The sequence below is a fragment of the Cucurbita pepo genome, chromosome LG02 (genome assembly GCF_002806865.2).
Source record: "Cucurbita pepo subsp. pepo cultivar mu-cu-16 chromosome LG02, ASM280686v2, whole genome shotgun sequence".
In the NCBI taxonomy this organism is placed as follows: Eukaryota; Viridiplantae; Streptophyta; class Magnoliopsida; order Cucurbitales; family Cucurbitaceae; genus Cucurbita; species Cucurbita pepo.
Window position 1 is genome coordinate 13,317,371 of NC_036639.1, and position 16,186 is coordinate 13,333,556.

The 16,186-nt window shown below is 33.9% G+C and overlaps 2 protein-coding genes across 3 annotated transcripts; both read right to left on the reverse strand.

The window, feature by feature from the left end:
- Positions 1 to 238: 238 nt before the first annotated feature.
- LOC111787676 (protein DETOXIFICATION 43-like) lies at positions 239 to 5,489 on the reverse strand. 2 transcript variants are annotated; one of them, XM_023667694.1, is made up of 14 exons: positions 5,448 to 5,489; positions 3,712 to 3,902; positions 3,458 to 3,579; positions 2,960 to 3,367; positions 2,630 to 2,802; positions 2,375 to 2,510; positions 2,185 to 2,281; positions 2,007 to 2,107; positions 1,685 to 1,848; positions 1,446 to 1,517; positions 1,186 to 1,302; positions 956 to 1,051; positions 668 to 789; positions 239 to 461 (listed from the first exon to the last, which is right to left on the reverse strand). In XM_023667694.1, exons 2-14 carry the CDS (start codon positions 3,786 to 3,788, stop codon positions 407 to 409), a joined length of 1,740 nt encoding a protein of 579 aa, XP_023523462.1. In that variant the 5' UTR covers positions 3,789 to 3,902; positions 5,448 to 5,489; the 3' UTR covers positions 239 to 406. The 2 variants fall into 2 exon arrangements, with proteins under 2 accessions (XP_023523462.1, XP_023523461.1); XM_023667693.1 differs by lacking the exon at positions 5,448 to 5,489 and adding an exon at positions 3,984 to 4,472.
- A 6,891-nt stretch (positions 5,490 to 12,380) lies between these two features.
- Positions 12,381 to 14,358, reverse strand: LOC111789332 (transcription factor MYB46-like). Its single transcript, XM_023670057.1, has 2 exons — positions 14,017 to 14,358; positions 12,381 to 13,528 (listed from the first exon to the last, which is right to left on the reverse strand). Exons 1-2 carry the CDS (start codon positions 14,295 to 14,297, stop codon positions 12,868 to 12,870), a joined length of 942 nt encoding a protein of 313 aa, XP_023525825.1. The 5' UTR covers positions 14,298 to 14,358; the 3' UTR covers positions 12,381 to 12,867.
- Between the last annotated feature and the right edge of the window lie 1,828 nt (positions 14,359 to 16,186).

The window sequence follows — 16,186 nt, forward strand, 5'->3', positions numbered from 1 at the left end:
TTAAGTAATTTTTTAAAAAATAATCGATATTATCGATAGAAAGTCACATGGAGATGTCCCTTAAAATTAAATCATAAGTATAAATATTAATTTCATTTTCATCATGATTTTATTTAGTATTTTCCAACCACTAAATAAAATATTATTTAATTTAATATTTTATTAAAAATTATGAGTAATTTTACAAAGACTTGTAAATTAAAACTTTCATTGTACAAAACAACTTAATATAATTTCTTTCTATAACAATAACATATGTTGTATGAAAGAAGCTCTTTCCCAACTTTGGACTATAGAAAATAACAATAATAATAATAATAACAACATTTTAAAAAAAAACCCGATAAGATTATCGCTATTATAAAGCTTCGCCGATCGAACTTTCTTTTATGATGTAAGAACATAATTAAGGCAACAACGACCCTCTTAGGTAACGCCACGGTCCTGTTCCACTTCCCATCCTACAACCATCAAATAAAACGTTCAAAACATTTAGAGATTGAATTCCAACAACATCCATATAATAACATTTTTTCTATAGTTATCATTAAAACAATTAATACTCAATAAAAACACGTAAAAAAAAAACATAATAATCCAAAATACGTTTTAATTCACGATTTCATCTAAACAACCAAGAACCGATCATCTCGAGAATAGAAGATACCTCAACAATCCTACGAGAGTACGAAGGGCCATGTAGATGGCCAAAGCAGTCCAAATCCCGAGGAAGCCATAGCTTTTGGAGAGAAGGAAGAGAGAGAGAATAGTAGCAATAGAAACCAAAGTCTATGGAGAGAAAGAAATATGGATTATTAGTACGAGAAATAAATTATAACATATTTTAAATATGAATCCCGTGATTATTAAGATTAAATGTAACAACGTTGTAGCAGTCTTATTGAATAATTTTTCGATTTGAGAACGGAATGTAGACTAGAAAGAGAGCACATGCCAAAGAGTAGGCCGAGTAAGCAAAATCAGAAGCTCCAAAGTTGACTCCGTCAAATACGAATGCTAAGGAGTTCATTGGCTGTGTAGCGGCTACAAACTACGAGAGATTGAGACAAACAAAATGGTTAGTTCAAATTCGATATTTAAAATTAAAAAATATATAATTAATAAATTGAACTATGCTCAAATTGACATAAATATAGTATGTTTAAATATTTAAAAAATAAATACCGGCACTCCGACGTGGATGAGGGCTTGCACAGTTACATCTCCGGAAAAGATTCCAGCTCCGAAGTACATAATCACTGCAACAATCACAGCAAGTCCAACGCCGAGAACGAAGCTCATCTGCATTTTCGCCCCAAGTAAATTCATGCTTACTTACGATTCATGTATTATTTTCTATGTTTCTTTCATTTTGGACTGTATTTTCGTTGGGGAATTTTGTCGAGCATGTTATGTGCAATGCATTAGACTGGGAATTTGATTACCTGTAGCACTCTTGTGGCTGTAGCCGTTGTCTTGTCGTAGTCTTTCTCTGCAAATGCACAGGCTAGGATCGCCTGAAGGAAGAATTTAACGCCCACAATAAGTGATTACTAGTATTTCTGTTTTGGAGTTCATCAACAAATGGAATGAAACGATTCAAATTTTTGATCTCTTGATCGATTGGAAATGACAGAAGTTCGTTTAAGTTATGGTTGATAACATGAGGTTTTGATTTTACTACCTGTCCGGCAACAGCAAGCCCATCAGCGAGGAGGGAGGACGTCATCCAGACTTGTAAGCAAGTCTGGAAGGCAGCCATCGGCGTTGGACCTAGCCGAGCAGCCATGGATGCAGCAAGTGTCACGCAGAAGGTCACAGCTATAACTCTTGCCAACAGCAGACTACCTGCATTCAGAACAGCTCTACCATGTTGGAACCAATATTGATTTGAATTTGTAAACTTCTAATGGAAATCTTCAAACAACTTTTGATTTCTATGTTGTTGTTTTCAGGTACAAATCTCATTAGTAGAAGAAAAGGAAGGTATGAAGAATGGTTATTACCATTTTTGAGAAATCGACCGAGCTGCAATTCTCTAAGGCTAGGAGGTAAGAGATCCACTTTTTGCATTAATCTCCAAGCTAGAACCAACACAATTAAGTACCTGCGGTAGTGATAATATCAAGTTATGATTGAAATGAATGGATTGGAATAGCACAAATGAGTGATGATGTTACTTACTGAGAAAGAACATGTGCTATGGCTGCACCCTTCACTCCCAAATGGCACACAAATATCAATATTGGATCCAAAATGATATTTGTTGTGTACCCCAAAACTGTTCCAAAAGTTCAAAGAGAATGAAGAAAAGTTAGAGAAAGATGGAAATTCCTAACAGTTTTAAAGAAGTCTGATAAAAATTTTGAGCTACCAATAACATAGAGAGGAGTTCTTGTGTCCTTAACCCCTCTGAAGATCCCCTGCATGGCCAGAGAAAGAAGAACAGCAGGAGCACCAAGTGACCTTAACACCAAGTATTTCATTGCAGGAGCTAGCATTGGAGAGCCCTGTTGATACAATGTATCAATACTAGAAAAATGAGTACAATATGGAAGAAGTTGCATTAGAAATCGTAAGCATTTGGGTTAACTGTTGTTTTCAAGTTTTTGAAGATGATGAAACTTACTTGCTTCACTCCCATTACATTTAATAGGAATTTAGCTCCAAATGCAAGGAAAACTGCTTGCAGGAGGCCCAAAACTGTCCCAAAGATCAGTGCTGTGGATGCTGAAGCAATGTGCTTCTTCTCTTTATTCTTGGGCTTGACAGTAGGAGGTTGACTCTTCTTTGTGCTCAAATCTGCGATTGAAAATCCCAAGCTATTCAGTTTGAATATAGAAATTAGATTAATCCCTTCGTTTACTTAGTTCTGGTATTAGCAATCTCGTTTTAAGGTTAGAGGTTCAAATCATGATCCTCATCGTTGTTTAAACAATAAAAAGAAATTTATTTTTACCTTTTTCAGAGTTCTCAAGTGTGGCATTTTCTTGTACAGATTCTCTTTTTCCATCATGTTCTTCCCAGGACTTCTTTTCCAACATGTTTGGATTCTTTTCCAAATCATGAATGGTGCCATTTCCAGGTGTCGAATTTCTCGTTTCTTTAGTTATAAGTGAAGCAGAACTACTCTTTTCCAACATGTTTTCCTTCTTGGTTTCATCCTGTGATGTAAGTTCTCTCTTTCGGCCATTCTCTGTCAAATGCTTCTCTGTCTCACCTTTCACTGGTTTTATGGCTGTTTTTCCAATAGTGTCTTCCTCAGCAACAAATGATGTTGTTATGCTCACCAATGGGAATATGGTGATCCTTGAAGCTTGATTGAATATCGCAACAGACACTCCAACGGCTGCAAGTTCAACAGCTCCTGCAGAAGCCAAGTTGAACATGATCTTCATCAATACAAATGATTAAATTGGTTGCAATGAAAAGATAGCAGCAAATGCAAGGTATATACCAATATGACCGACGAAAATGGTGTCGATAAGAGAAGCAATTGGATCAGCAGCAACAGCTAGAGCAGCTGGAAATGCAATTCCTAGTATCTCTTTTCCAAGATCATCCCACTTGAAAACAAGTCTGGAAGGACATTTCTTTTCATCAGTAACAAATCAAAGAGACTACAAAGAGAATTCAAGAAGCAAAAGATCATGGCGGGTTTCGCCCTATCGACTTTAAAGTGAAAATTGGAGCGGAAAGTTCTATCTATACCTTGCATCCTTGAAGAAGACACTCATAGGCATCTTCCACTGGTTCTTTTTTATCACCAAACCAAGCTCATTAGCCATAATTTAGTTTTTGTTTTTATCTGATCAAGTTCTTAGTCTTTTTATATAGCAATCAGCCACTTGTCTCTCTCTTTCTCCAAATGGCGCAGAGAAGCAAGATATGAAATCTTCAGGCTGAGTGATTATGAAGCAAAACATCAGTTACAATCACAGAAAAACATGGAAAGTATGCAAAAGAAATGATGCCTTCTTCACCAAAAATATGGAAAGCAATTGAAACGCATGGAAGCTCTCTTCTGCTCACATGGTGAAGCAGCATGCTGATGAAAAGGTATGCAAATGAATGCAGATATTCAGATGAAAAGACAACCAGTGCTGTGCTCATGACAAGGTATGTGCTTTTTTATACTGATTTTCCAACACTAGCTTTGGAAAGATATGGCTGTCTTAATATTACGCTCAGCATTGGAATCTTGGGATAAAATCTGACCTCCCTTAGTTCTCTCGGTCTGTGGTAACAACTTCAAAATGTTCCAACCAAGAGAATATATATACTTTTTTTAGAACAACTTGGTTGAACAATGAGAAAATTCCTTTGTTGTCTAACTCATGTTGGGACTTCTGACATGTTGGGAAGATTGTTTTCATCTTCACCGCCCCAGATTTGCTTCTTTGGAATTCCAAAGGATTCCAAATGGCCAATCTAGGATATGTGAGATCCCACATCAGTTAGAGAGAGGGGAACGAAACATTCCTTATAAGGATTAAGGAATTGGAAATCTCTCCTTAACATGTGCGTTTTAAAACCGTGAGACTGACGATGATATGTAACAGGCTAAAGTGTACAATATCGGCTAGTGGTGTGCTTGGATTGTTGCAGGTTCACGGTTTTTGATGCAAAGAAAGAAAGTGAAATCTTGTTTGGAGAGATTTGATTAAAGATGTAAGTGGTTCAAAATTTGACGTACCTCAGACAAAACCAATTCTTTCCTTCTATGTTCATGTTCATGTTGAATTTGACATGTCGTGAAAATGGATAGTTAAGTTGCTCAATTATTTAGAGAATATAAGACTTTAGAAAGTGGTTTTATTCTTTATTCTTTTTTTCTTAAATTAAAAAAAAAAAAAAGGCTATATTTGAATCATGAGTTCATCATATCAAATAAGGTTTCATTTTGATATGAATTTCCTTCAAACTTATTATATCTAAATTGATTTTAATAAAGGGTGAAAAATATTGAATTACAACTTTGAGATAATAATTGGGCCTTTTTACTCATTACACCCTTGGGCCTTAGATTGGCCCATAATGTAGCCCATGAAGGCCCAATACTCCTTGATGATTCCCAACAATTAATGCCACTAAAATTATAAGGATTTTATTACAAACATTATAAAAAAACAAGGAATTTTAATCTAAAAAAAGAAAGCTATTCATTTGAATATTTTTTTTTCCATAAAATTTTAATGAAAATGCAAAAAAAAAAAAAGATTTTTTTTTGCATTCAACGATCTCAAAAATAAATCTTCGATCTTATACTATGAATAAAATTAAGGTTAAGAATAATTCTTTTGCAGTCTCGAAATTTTCATGTTCAGTGTGACAAGATATTGTAAAGACAATTCTAAAAAAAAATTATAAACTTAATAAAAATGAATAGTCGAGATAGATAAGTAGGTTAAAAGGTTATCTAGACGAGAGATGAATGAGAAGTATACCTTTTGTATTCGGAGAAGAACGCCCCAAATTCTATTGTTTTTTTTTTGTATCAAATTTTGTTCCACACATCAATCCATCCTCACACTCTTCCCTTTTTATACCATTTCTCATTCCCACACAAAACCCACTTACACAGAATGAGAAAATTATTGATGTGATATGAAAGACCGCCATAAGATATTTTTATTTTTTCTAATAAATTGATTTTTTAATTAAAAAAATTAAATTGTAAAACTCAATGTAAAATGAAAAATTTAAGCGACTAAATTAAAAAATGTTAAAATATAAGGATTTGAATTAAAAAATTTCAAACACTAAATTGAAAAAAAAAATTAAAATAATTTTATTTACGAAAAACGACGTATAAATGATATGACATATTAGAGTCACAGTTATACAAAAATATATTATATTTATTTTAAGTTCCTAACATTGAGGGCATGTATGATATTTTCATATATATATATATATATATATATATATAAATACATTAGGATAATTTAAACTTACTAAGTGGTTTGAAGTTGGTAGATAACCTAATCTTCATTTCCCAACTCCAAATTGGGAGCTACGTAGGATTCCAAACTCTATTGTATTTGCAAATTGCCATCTAAATTTCCTTGTATTTTATTATATTTATAAATTCCACTTCAAATATAATCCTTATTTTATTCTAATTTTTACGTTATTTATCTAATATTATAAAATTCAAATTTTGGGCATGAGTCGTTACAAATGGTATCAGAGCGATACCTCTCTTAGTAAGATATGGTTTGGGGATGAACCAAGGCAGAAGTTGATGGGCATGTGACAAGTAAAGAAGGAGTACATGAATAAACTGAAACTACATCCAAACGAAAACGATTCTAAGGGCAAAGATGACTCAGAAAAACTTGAAAGCAAATGAAAGTTACTACCCATACCAACAAGGTGCATGTTCTTTTTTCGTGGCTTAATCATAGAAACTCCATAGCATTTATATATTGGGTGACCTCCCGAGATTTTTTCTAAGATACATATGAGTGACATAAAGTATGCTGGAAAGACGTGTGTTGGTCTGTGATAATAATCTTCACTCTTAAGAAGCGATGAATGTATAACGTGACCATATCATATTGCTCGCAGGATGGAGCGAAGAATAGAGTTTAGGTTTAGGAGAGATTTTTAATTTTTTAAAAACATTTTTTAAGAGTACATGCAAAATATCCATCTTATCTTTAATTTTAAGATAAAGTTTTAATGTGAATTATTATATTTGGTTGCTTTTGTGCTATAAAGTGATGAAATTGTACGGAAAAATCAAATATAAAATTAAAAAATATAAAGTGTGTTTATGAAAAGATTTTACGCAATAATTAAATTAATATAATTATTTATTCCACTTTGAAAATGGAATTAATGATGAAACTAGAGTTTCGTCTCTCTCTCTCTCTTCTTTTTATTCAAACCGTACAAGAAATTAAAAACAAAAGTACTTTAATATTCTAGAAGAGTACAATAAATAAATAAATTAATTAATTAATTAATTAATTGTGACAATTTATAGTGGTATTCGTACAATTATAACTAATATCAATATATATTTATATTTAATATATATAATTTAAATTATTTTATATAAAATTTAAAATTTATCTATGAAAAAAAATAATTTTTATCTTAATTTTAAATCTTTAACATTTTTTTTAGTATTTTTATAATCAAATACGAGTTTGTTAAAAAGGTCAACCTATTAAAATAAAAACAAATAACATAAATATATAATATTTTAAATGAAAAAAAACATTTATGATATTCAAAATTAAATAATTCAAGAACAAATTACATTATATAATTAAGAAAAAGAAAAGAAAAAAGAAAAAAAAAAGAAACAAGAAAATCTGATGTCGGCCACAAAAGTGTTAATGAAGGGATATACAAAGGGACTCCAATGAATTTATTTGTCTCCTTTGTCCTTATTCTAATATTTTCGACTCATATTTATTTCTTTAATTTTTTATTTATAATTTTCGAGTTAAAAAATATTTTAACTGAGATATCTCGTTAAAAGAGAAATGAAAAAGAAGAATCAATAAGAAGATTCTATGTTATATCGTATCAAAAAAGTATAATATATTATTCAGATATCAAGATATCCGTATCTCGATCAAAATTTCACACTCATTAAATAATATAATATAAGTTATTCATTTAACTAAACTCGAACCAATATTCATGTTTATATATAATTAAATAAATACTTATAATAAATGAAACTCGAGCTTTCTAGATGAAATATACTCAAAAGATTCTTAAGATTCTAAAACGTACCGGTCCACTAAAAATAATTATTTAATTAACTCGACCAATCAAATACAACGGCCATTAATAATATTTTATTATACCAAAAAAGTAGAATAAAAAATGGAATTAAATGGGTTTATAAAATTAGTTACTCCAACGAAATTAAAATATTTTAAAAACAAATCCATATCAATCAATTCGCACAAAATATCTTGAGTGAAAAAAGCACTAAAAAAAGGTTTATTTTATAAATTTAAAAGCATTTGGTGGGGAGATATTTTTTTTAATAATAAAATAATAATAAAAGAGATATATCGTGGACAAAAGGATTAACCCACTGTAAAATTNTTTTTTTTTTTTTTTTTTTTTTTTTTTTTTTTTTTTTTTTTTTTAGTTTCAAATAATTTGGAAGTGATGTGATTTTGATTTGTTCCCGTAAAAACGAGCGGTCCAGATCTACTGCTAGGAGATATTGTCCTGATTGACCTTTTCCTTTCGAGCTTTCCCTCAAGGCTTTAAAACGCGTATGTTAGGAGAAGGTTTCCACACCGTTGTAAAGAGTGTTTTGTTCTCCTCCCCAACCAATGTAAGACGTCACAATCCACCCCCTTCGGGATCCAGCGTCCTCGCTGGCTCTCGTTCCTTTCTTCAATCGATGTGGAACTGCCACCAAATCCACCCCCTTTCGAGGCCCAACGTCCTTACTGGCACACTGCTTCGTGTCTACCCCTTAGAGAAACAGCGAGAAGGCTGGCACATCGTCCGATATCTAGCTCTGCTACTATTTGTAAAGACCTAAGTCCACCACTAGAAGATATTGTCATGTTTGGGCTTTTCCTTCCTAGCTTCCCCTCAAAGCTTTAAAATGAGTCTGCCAGTAGAAGGTTTCCACACCCTTATAAGAATGTTTTATTCTCTTCCCCAACCAATATGGGCATCACATAAAAAGTCGTGTTCATCCTATCATGTAATTTCGCAGTTGTTGAAAGCTTTATTGTACGTATATTTTGATCATTATTTTTCATAGTTAGGGAAAATAATGAAATAAAGAGGCCCCGGTGATGATGAAAATTGTAGACTTTAAAAAGAGTGAGAGATTGATGATCACTAAGGAACCAAACCGATATTGAAAGTGACATGGACATTAGAGTACTCGTCTCCAATCATGAACCCTAAGCACACTATGGAAAGTTATTGGAAGAAGATGGCTTTGACATTCAAAATCGATATATACAAAAGATGAACGTGTTCGTGTTTATGTAAATAATATTTTCTTTTCCATAATGATATGATATTTTTATTTCAGGTTCGTGATTTTTCATATATAAGCTCTTCGTGAGAGATCGATTATAATAATGTATAAGAGTGTGTTAAATTAATGTTACGAAGAAATAATGATCAAGAAAAGCAGTAGAAATATAGGAACGTTGGACATATATTTATTATTATTTTTTAAAATTTATTAATTCTTTTTTCGTTGTAAGGAATCTTTTGTTTCTCTCTCTAACTGATTGGATCTCACAATCCAGCTCTTTTGGGCCAGTATCCTTGCTGGCATATGGCTCGATATTTGACTATGATATCATTTGTAACAGCCTAAGCCCACCACTAGCTGATATTGTTTGCTTTAACCTATTACATATCGTCGTTAGCCTCACTATTTAAAATGCGTCTACTAAGGAGAAGTTTCCACACCCATACAAGGAATGTTTTATTCTCCTTTCCAACTTACGTGGGATCTCAAAATCCATCCCTTTGGGGGCCAGCATTCTTGCTGGCACACTGCCCGTTATCCGGCTCTAATACTATTTGCAACAGCTCAAGTTCACCGCTAGCAGATATTGTCCGTTTTGGCCCATTACATATTACTGTCAGCCTCACGATTCTAAAACGTTGCCTACTTGGGAGAGGTTTCCACACTCATATAAGGAATGCTTTATTTCCCTCTCCAACAGGTATAAAATCTCACAATCCACTCCCCTTAGAGGCCTAGCGTCCTCGCTAACACATCACCCGGTGTCTAACTCTGATATCATTTGTAACCGTCCAAGCCCACCACTAACAAATATTGTCCGCTTTGGCTCGTTACGTATCGCCGTCAGTCTCTACGAAAAGATTTCCACACCCATATAAGAAATGTTTTGTTCTTATTTCCAACCAATGTGAAATCTCACATGCATACAACCAAACATTTCTACGAACAATCAGTAGCAAATACACATTACTTTAAACGATCAAATTAAACATACTATATCATATGATTATGAAAAATACAAAAATATCAATTGTCCTAACATATTTCGTACAGACGCACGATTACGATCACGATCACGATCACGATCGATTCAATGGAAGATTTTAAAATCCCCAAGTGTTTAGAGGGGAAGGGTTTGGTTAGTGATTTCATATCATGGGTGTTTCCATAGTGGTGAAAGGCCACGCCTAGCAGCTATGGTGGCGTTAATGCCCTAATTCTAATTTGCTTCTACAACAAATGAGACATAAGACCTAACATATTGCTGTCTTCCGGGGCGCCCCCCCACCACCATTTCATATCATATTGCACCTTTTTCAATTTTGGGCCATAACTTTTTATGTTTTATGTATTTTTTTTTTTCATTTTTTTTCCTAATTTAGAATATTTCGGACCACAACTTTTTGGGTTCGATGAATCGTGTATACCCGAATAATTTGATGGTTGGATCTTTCGTTTTGATGGTGTGAGTGTATGTCGTTGATATTATCAGATGGACCCTGACACCTATCGATCAACTTAAATGGTGAGGAAATACCCGTGAACTGCTCATAAAGCTGATATAGATGCAGGGTTTTCACGTTTGACGAAATTAAAACTTTAACGTAAAAATTGATGAAGGTGATATAGATGCGTTCACCTGAGTTTTTTTAAGATTAGTTTTTATTGAATCCAGTCAATCTGAATTTATTGTTAAGTTTGTTCTCGGACCACTTTTTCTCTATTCCTCCTCACCAATGTCAGTCTCGTTCCCATGGTTTGAGCTACGGGCAGAGGAGTAGTGGGAGAGAGTGCACCACGGGAGGAGGAGGCTTCCTGGGTCGGGTTGGGGAAGGTGTCAAAGCTGCGAGGCGGGTGGATGCTTCCTAGGTCGGCTTCCTGGGTCGAACGTTTAACTTTGCACCAAAAATGACACTATCTCGAGGAATGATAACAAAACTAACACGATTGATTAATATATATATTTAGAAATTAAAAATAATAATAAAAGTAGGAGAAAAAGAGAGATATTTCTTGGTTTTGAAGTCATAGAAGAAGGGCATAAAGGGTAATGATCATAAGGGTAAGAAATAATAAAAATGATTTATAGCTTTAATTTGCTTTTACATCAAGATATTATGATACCCTTAATAACTATACCTCTCATTTACTCTTCCCTCTATATTTACACATCATATTATATATATATATATATATATGGGAATTTTTCATTTTTTTAAATAAATTTCATATACATTATATTAATATTTTATTATTGGTACAAAAGTAAGTATTTCTTTTAGAAAGAGTGCGACACCCGAGTAAAAGAGGAGAACATGAATGAACAGAAACCACATCTGAATGAGAGAGATCCTGAGGATAAGGTAGCTAAGAAAGGTTTAAAATAATTAAAAATCACTATCTATACCAACAAGGTGCATCTTCCTTTCGCTGACTTAATCATAATGTTTTGTTTTGAGCAATTCTATGTGTACAACAATGATTTATTATTTTTGTAATTAATAAATCAAGTTAATTGCATATTAGCCCTCCAAAATTTCTCGAGGATATATTAGCAATTTTTATTTAGATATTTACTTTTTTTTCTTTTTCTGAAAATAATGAATTTCTTTTCAACCACGTTTTTTTTTTCTGGTTTTGTAACACGTGTCATCGAGGCGTGTGGCCTGATTGTGCCTGCTAAATATTAATGCTGACTATTTTATTTTTCGAAAGACAATATAATAATAACGATAATAACAGTAATAATAATAGAAAGTAAGATAAATACCCAGCGTTGAAACAAAAATTACAAATCTGCCACACTGTGTCACAAATTTTTCTAAAGAGCCAAAGTTAACCCAAATATGTATAATCCTTTTTATTTATTTATTTATTTATTTATTTATGTAAACTCAATTCTTCCCTCGTGTTATTTTCCACGAACATTACATGGACTAAATCGTTACATGATACCGAAACTAAATCATTCTAAATTTAAAAATAGTGTAGGGACTAAATTATTATAAAATTAAAGTTTAAATACTAAATTTAAAAATAATATTTTTAATATATACTTGATAACATGTTGCTATGTTGCATGCATGTGACTTGAAGTAACTAGGCTATTGGTTGATGTTGATTTATAGTAATAATGGATTAAAGTGATATATATTAATCTTAAAAATAAAATCTCAAACTTTAAGTTATCCCTTATGAGGTATGAAAAATAATACTCGGAAATTCACTGAATTCTTTGATCTTAAAAACTAAATGTATAATGGAAATGATATATAAAATTTATACTAAGTTACAATACAGTCATTTGATATTATTTCAAATTATTATATCGGGATAATAATCGTTTTTTTTTTTTTTTTTTTTTAAGTTCAACAACGAGAAATGTGATCGAATATGTATATTTGGTTTTGTACATATAAATGATGAAACAACAATGATACTAAGAAAAGACCATGCTTTGAAGCTACACAAACTTACTCAAAATTCTCTCAAGTTTGGGCAACAAAAGTGCTTTGTTTTGCAATGCAAAAGGCACTACCTTCTCTCTAACTCTCTCAGCTGCAGAATTTGGGAATCAACTTCTTGAGCCTCCCAAGAACACAACACCTAAACCAAAAGAAACCTCTTTTCCATTTTCATTCGTAGGGCTTCAACCATGGCCAGCCAAAGAACAAAACTAATTTTCTTATTCAATTTTTTTAAAAAAAAATTTATGGGGTTTTATTGAGAGATAAGAAATCATCATATATGGGGAAATATATAAAATTTTTAGGGGTTGGTTTCTCAAAAACTCCCTTAAACAAATGGGTTCGAAAAGCTTTTTTTGAAAAAAATTCTAAAGTAAATGAAGATTTGTAGAGTGAGGGGGTGGAGATTGAAGATCAAAGAAAATGAGGAAATGAGGATATATCCTGCATAAAACTCTCCACATCCCATTCATTACCCATCTTCAAGCTTTCTTGTACTTGTCCATGGCTTCCCATGTCTCCAAACATCTCCTCCACATTCAAATTCTGATCATTTGTACCCAAATACTCATCAAAATTGCTTCTGTTGTTCATCTCTTCATGTGGAAGGCATAGCACTTCCCTTTCAAGCTCCATTGATCTTTGAGCCTCCAAACTTCCATAGCTAAGTCGCTCTTCCATTATCATTCTCATTCCCATTTCTGTCGCGCACCCTCCCGGTGCCTGCAGAAAGCCATTGGTGGCACCAACCATGGATGCCATTTCGAAGTTGTTGTCTAGGAAAGGGATGGATGAACCGTCGAAGGAGTTGTGTCCTGTGGCAGAAAATGGAAGCTGGGAAGATGATGACGAGGTCGATGATGAATCCATGCTCATGTTCATACTCATGATGTCATGTTCTTGCATCGCCATTATCCCTCCAAACATCATGTCCAACCTAGGATCCGATGATTCGTGGTTGCTGAATGGTGTGGAGGAGAGGTTGTTTTTTAACCTTTTCTTTAATGTGGAATTCCAAAAATTCTTTATTTCGTTGTCGGTACGTCCAGGCAAACGGGATGCAATTTGAGACCACCTATTCAAGAAAACAAGTTCATTAGTCTTTGGGATTCAAAGAAAGAATGGATTCAAAATATCATTGCTTCTGGAACAAGGAATGATATTATAACATGACATGAAATCCATGTCATTGTCTCTGTTTAAACCATCTAAAGCCAAATATCGTATCATATTACACCAATAACATTTCTAAATAAAGCTAGAGCAAATGACATTTTTCAAAACAATGAACATTCGAGAGATGTCAAAGGAATCTCTTCACTCGAGCATTTAAGATTTAGTGATAATTTAACCATAATAACTCAATGTATATAAACAGAAACAACACATGTGATAACAAGCTTGAGAGGTATTCTTCATGAATATTAGGGGAAGGAAAAGGTTCTTCATCATTGTCTTTAGTTGTTTCTCCTAAAAACCCATTTGAAACTCTCAAGTGGGCATCAAGAAAAATGTGTCAAGAGAGGAGAAAGAAGAGAGAATAGAGAGGGAGAGAGAGAGGACCTGTTGCCAATAAGGGAATGCAAATGGACAATAAGCTCTTCTTCCTGAGGAGAGAATGCTCCACGTTTGAGGTCGGGTCTAAGGTAATTAATCCAACGAAGACGACAACTCTTGCCACATCTCTGAAGCCCTGCATTCCTAGCAATGTCACTCCAACACCCCTGTCCATTGCTTAACATATACCTCATCAGCTTCTCGTCCTCCTCCGGCGACCACAGGCCTTTCCGGTACTTGTTCTTCTCCACATTCTCTTTCCCAAGACCCGCCTCCGGTTTCCTCATTCTTCTCTCTTCTCTTCTCTTCTTTTCTCTTCACTTTTCCTCTCTTTTCCTAACTGGGTTTGGTCCCTGCATGGAGAATTGAATATATATATATATATATATATATATATATATATACACATATATCTAATGTGTGTGCGTAGAGAGGAAAAAGAAAAAAGAAAGAGAAAAATAGAAGGCTTCATGGCGTGGTAAGGGTGATGATGATGGAGATGGTTGGGGACGCCTTTGTTGCTTGAAGAACATGAATTTGAATTGTGCATATTTGTGTCCAGAAAGAGAGAGAGAGAGAGAGAGAGAGAAGATTGTGTTGGTTGGTTGCTAGGTGGAGTGGAAAACGGATTGGAGGGGGACCTCCATTTGTGTATGTGTCTCTTTGTGAACAGAGAGAGAGAGAGAGAGAGAGAGAGAGAGGGAAGGGGATGGTAGGTCTTCTTGTCTTTGACTCAATTCTTGTCTTTTTTTTGCATTTTTCTTCACTCACAAGGTAATCATTGTCTTCTATATAACAAAGAACTACAGTTTTGCTTCCACTTCACATAATAATCTCTCTCTCTCTCTCTCTCTCTCTCTCTCGCTAAAGACACGTGACTATGAAGAATAAACCTAGAGAGAGAGAGTACATGAATGTACTTGGGTACTTTGGGATGTGNCGTTTGAGGTCGGGTCTAAGGTAATTAATCCAACGAAGACGACAACTCTTGCCACATCTCTGAAGCCCTGCATTCCTAGCAATGTCACTCCAACACCCCTGTCCATTGCTTAACATATACCTCATCAGCTTCTCGTCCTCCTCCGGCGACCACAGGCCTTTCCGGTACTTGTTCTTCTCCACATTCTCTTTCCCAAGACCCGCCTCCGGTTTCCTCATTCTTCTCTCTTCTCTTCTCTTCTTTTCTCTTCACTTTTCCTCTCTTTTCCTAACTGGGTTTGGTCCCTGCATGGAGAATTGAATATATATATATATATATATATATATATATATATACACATATATCTAATGTGTGTGCGTAGAGAGGAAAAAGAAAAAAGAAAGAGAAAAATAGAAGGCTTCATGGCGTGGTAAGGGTGATGATGATGGAGATGGTTGGGGACGCCTTTGTTGCTTGAAGAACATGAATTTGAATTGTGCATATTTGTGTCCAGAAAGAGAGAGAGAGAGAGAGAGAGAGAAGATTGTGTTGGTTGGTTGCTAGGTGGAGTGGAAAACGGATTGGAGGGGGACCTCCATTTGTGTATGTGTCTCTTTGTGAACAGAGAGAGAGAGAGAGAGAGAGAGAGAGAGGGAAGGGGATGGTAGGTCTTCTTGTCTTTGACTCAATTCTTGTCTTTTTTTTGCATTTTTCTTCACTCACAAGGTAATCATTGTCTTCTATATAACAAAGAACTACAGTTTTGCTTCCACTTCACATAATAATCTCTCTCTCTCTCTCTCTCTCTCTCTCTCGCTAAAGACACGTGACTATGAAGAATAAACCTAGAGAGAGAGAGTACATGAATGTACTTGGGTACTTTGGGATGTGTTTTTTTACTGTTTCCACAATTTGATAAATGTTTCTGTTTTCGTTTTTTTTTCCAAATATTGATCCCTTCAATTGGAGATTGTCCACTCATTCTTTGCATGAAGATCTCCTTTCATCTCCTCTTGAACAGATTTCTTCACAACATGAACTACATCTTCTTGTTGACCCACAGGTACAAATAGATAGATTGATTATGTTCTAATTCAATGAAAGTTAATCTAGCCAATTCTATTCCTTTCTTTTAGCCTAATATCTTCAACGTCGCATGTAAAACATGCCATAGAAATGATGGTGAGATTTTGAAGAGCACCCTAGAAAGTATTTGGTTCAACCTCCAATGAACTTAATAACTTGAAACATTGTTGT